This window comes from Cryptomeria japonica, unplaced genomic scaffold (assembly GCF_030272615.1).
Source record: "Cryptomeria japonica unplaced genomic scaffold, Sugi_1.0 HiC_scaffold_1709, whole genome shotgun sequence".
In the NCBI taxonomy this organism is placed as follows: Eukaryota; Viridiplantae; Streptophyta; class Pinopsida; order Cupressales; family Cupressaceae; genus Cryptomeria; species Cryptomeria japonica.
This window is the reverse complement of record NW_026730020.1, coordinates 1-3,763: the sequence shown is the minus strand read 5'-3', so window position 1 is coordinate 3,763 and position 3,763 is coordinate 1. Positions and strand designations below refer to the sequence as shown.

The 3,763-nt window shown below is 36.4% G+C and overlaps 1 protein-coding gene across 1 annotated transcript; it reads right to left on the bottom strand.

Annotated features, from left to right (window-relative positions):
* Nucleotides 1-454: 454 nt before the first annotated feature.
* Nucleotides 455-3,723, bottom strand: LOC131873431 (disease resistance protein Roq1-like). The gene is made up of 4 exons (XM_059216326.1): nucleotides 2,689-3,723; nucleotides 2,288-2,563; nucleotides 1,249-2,166; nucleotides 455-1,072 (listed from the first exon to the last, which is right to left on the bottom strand). Exons 1-4 carry the CDS (start codon nucleotides 3,721-3,723, stop codon nucleotides 455-457), a joined length of 2,847 nt encoding a protein of 948 aa, XP_059072309.1.
* Nucleotides 3,724-3,763: the final 40 nt, after the last annotated feature.

The following is a 3,763-nucleotide window of genomic DNA, read 5'->3' as shown; positions in this document are numbered from 1 at the left end:
TCCAAAGTAATGAAAAATATTACACTAATAGTTTAAACCAAAAGAAAACTTTATAAAAGTTCACATCACTTAGTAACGAACTTTTAATTCTACCAATATTTATTTTAATTATACCTAATTAGTTTAACTTATCATTTAAAATATTTTGTACTAATAAAATAAAATATAAATAATAATTTATTTATTTACTATAAAATTAATGAAAATAAAATAATTCATATGATGAGGTTTTATTATTTTAAAAAAATTAATAAATTTTATTAAATAAAAAATTAATTAATTGCAATATCAAATTAACCTAATCAAATATATTAATACTAACTTTTTAAAATATAAAAAGATTAACCAATAAAAAAATCATTTTACACTGTCCCATTCAATTTAAAAAGAAAAATACTAATTCTTTAAGATATCCATAATCTCATTTTTCAACTAGAACTCAGTTACATTATCATTAATCATCATCATCATCGCCACCATCTTCTTCATCGTCATCAACATACTCGGTCAAATCATCAAAATCCATAGCTCGATACTCGCCATCAAAGTAGTCGCCATCAGGAGACTCCGCATTAGAATAGTCGCCATTGTTAACGTATTGTTGAGCAAATATGGTTTGCAATATGTGAATGGTTTTCCTTTCTTCACCTGCCTCCACTCCCATTATAAACGCCTTCATAAAACTCCGATTTTGATAATATGGCATCCAGGAGTCAGATTTTGAGAGCCTTTCTTCATTAACCACGCACGTACATATCGTCCATCCGCCATCACGAAATGAGAAAAATGCACCATCATATCCTAGGTCAACCAACCACCTCCTAATCAAAATTTCGCTCCCTATGTAAACATCCCCCGAAAAGAGAGCGCAAAAGATGATTCTACTGACCGAATGCTGGGTTTTATGAAACGAATGGATCTTCTCCTCTATCTCTTTCAACAAATCTATTTCACAGAAACAATGTGTCCCCAATTTTTTTAGATCTGACATGAGCGATGTCCATTTGGAGTCAAGTCCTTCCCGATCTGGCGTCCATCTCCCTGCTAGAATTGTAAGCCCCGACGGCAATCTCTGAAATCACAGTGCTCACTATAAATTATTTTCAAAATTCAAAACAGGACATTTACAAATACTTTATTCAGATGCAATCTTTTCATAAATTAAAAAAAATTCGCAACAGAGCGACTAAATTAAAAGGAAATAATCGGCAACTAATGAGAAGCTACACATTCTGTGTTTAATAATACCTGCAACCTTTCAACGACACTTATTATAGGACAGACTGCAATCATCATCTCCTTCGGTCCTTTCAATTCTTCAATACCCCTTATATTCTGCAGCTTCGGACAACCCCCGATGAAGATTCTCTTCAACTCCTTCAATTCTTTAAAACAAATTACACCCTCCAGCTGTGGACATTCCTCAATCCAGATTCTTCTCAACCCCTTCAATTGTTCAATAGCTTTTATACTCTTCAGCTTTGGACAATAAGCAATCCATATCCTCTCCAGTCCCTTCAATCTTTCAATTGCTGATATATCCTGTAGATCCCGACAGCGGCTAATATAGATCCTCTTGAGACAACTGACATGCCCAAAATTTGGCAACTCTGTCATAGTCCAGCATAATTTTATGTGGACCATTTCAAGTTCTGGCACATAATTGCTCAACACTTTTGTCAACTTTTTACAGCGGAACAGCACAAGACATTGCAGTGTGGTTACCCCTGTTAAATCCACTTCACTTAGATCTGTCATAGAACAAAGCTTAAGAGATTTCAAGGTGGGACAGAACTTTCCATGAATTGAGACCTTTCTTGTGTTCCCTGCACACAGAGATATGGCTTCAAGGCTTCTCATACAAAACCGATCGTCAGTTGTCTCTCCCCTGTTGCTTAAAGCAATTTCCCCTTCTACAGCAGCAAATAATACCAGCTTTAAAGTTTTCAGATTGGTGAGTTCTCTTACAGATTTCAGCAACAAATTCCATTCGATATTCAAGACTGAGTCAAACTCGTCTATTTCTAGGTGCAAATACTCCAGATGTTTGAGAGTTCCGAACGAACTCACCAGTTCGTTTAAATGTGGCATAAGCACATCATTTGTGAAGTCTGACAATGTCCAACAACAAAAGTTGCAATATAGCTCTTTCAACTTGAGTGAAACCTGGAATTTACAATCACTTTGTTTCAAACTGATAATTTTTTTCAATGATTTAAATCTTACAAGAACGAACTAATTGCTGATGCTAACAAAATTAAATTTTTGATCAAAACAAAGCTTTTACCTGGTCATCCCTTTGCCACAATATCGTAGGTAATACTCTTTGAAGACTTAAAGTGTGCAAATTCTGTAGAGGAATGCATTCAGGAATAGATGAATACTCTTCCTGCTTAGAGTGAAGTTGAAGCCATTGTAAAGAAGTTGATGTCTTTGAACTCCCCAGAAAATATGTTATATCAAGGGCATCAGCACCTATAAGGTCATGCGCGAAACATCTGAAACTTTTTCCTTCGGAGTCAGGATGGATGTCTTGGATTCCCTCGACTTCGCTCACATCAATCTGAATTCAAATTTCTTTGCAGTTAGAAAATTGTCATTCTAAGTTATTCGTAAATGTTGTATCAGTTTAAAAAAATAAACCATTTTCAACTAGGAACATGAATTAAGACCACGAAGAAAACATACACGATCTTCAGGACGCCACAGCCGACGAGGATGGCTCGTTTCATTATCTGCCATTTCTCTCCCTAAGTCACGGAGGTGGTCATGCATTCTCAAAATAAATTCTGGCTCATAAGGGCATTTCCAATCCGGATAGTCTTGTGGATCTAAACAAGTTTTCACTTCAACAGGGCATTTCCAATCCGGATAGTCTTGTGGATCTAAACAAGTTTCCACTTCAACAAGGCATCTGTCCTTGAGAGTCTGAAGTCCATGTTCAGCTCTCCACCCTGAAGCCCTCCATATACTTTTGGCCCTGTTCACATCTTCCCCTATGAAAAAGCATGCTACATCCATAAATATCTGTTTCTCATCCTCTTCCAGAGCATCATAGCTTATCTTAAGCTTATGTTTTATGTCTTTGTGTACTCTTGCCTCCTTAGCAACATTTAATTGTAACTTCCAATAAGCTTTGTCACTGCCAAAAACATGCCCGCCCATTACTTGAAGAGCAAGTGGTAATCCTCCACACACTTGGACAAAGTTGTCTACCAAATTATCAAATCCACTTTTACAAGATTGTTTATGAAACGCATGCCAGCAGAAGAGCTCTCTGCTATGCTGTGGATTCATTTCTTTCATCTTATAACGGACTCTTACTCCGGTCTGTATAAGAAGCCTCTCATCCCGGGTCGTGACAATCACCAGACTGTTGTGATTGAGAACATCTATGGGCAATAGGGCATCTAACTGAGTCTGATGATCAACATCGTCTAGAAGTACAAGGAACTTTAATTCTGAGCTTTTTTTAAGGTAATCCTTGATAACAGCAACTCCATCTTCTGTACTACGAAATTTATGCTGATTCCTTTTTCCTTCCAAATCATTATGATGATTTATTTCCCCTCCCAGATCATTGAGAAGCTTACTTTGCAGAGAAGTCAACTTACCTTTGACATGGTTTTCCCGCACATCAAACATACTAGTTGATCGATTAAATTCTGAATGCTTGCTATTGAATAAATATTTGGCGAGAGTAGTCTTGCCAGACCCTCCCATTCCAAAGATGCCAATTATTTTATCTCTCATCTGTCCATTT

Excerpts from the sequence above, each read along its gene's own strand:
- LOC131873431 (XM_059216326.1), bottom strand. The coding sequence starts at position 3,723 with ATGGGAGGGTCTGGCAAGACTACTCTCGCCAAATATTTATTCAATAGC. Across the intron at positions 2,564-2,688 it reads TGTGGCGTCCTGAAGATCGT|ATTGATGTGAGCGAAGTCGA; the intron begins GTATGTTTTCTT and ends ATTTGAATTCAG. Across the intron at positions 1,073-1,248 it reads GTGTCGTTGAAAGGTTGCAG|AGATTGCCGTCGGGGCTTAC; the intron begins GTATTATTAAAC and ends CTGTGATTTCAG.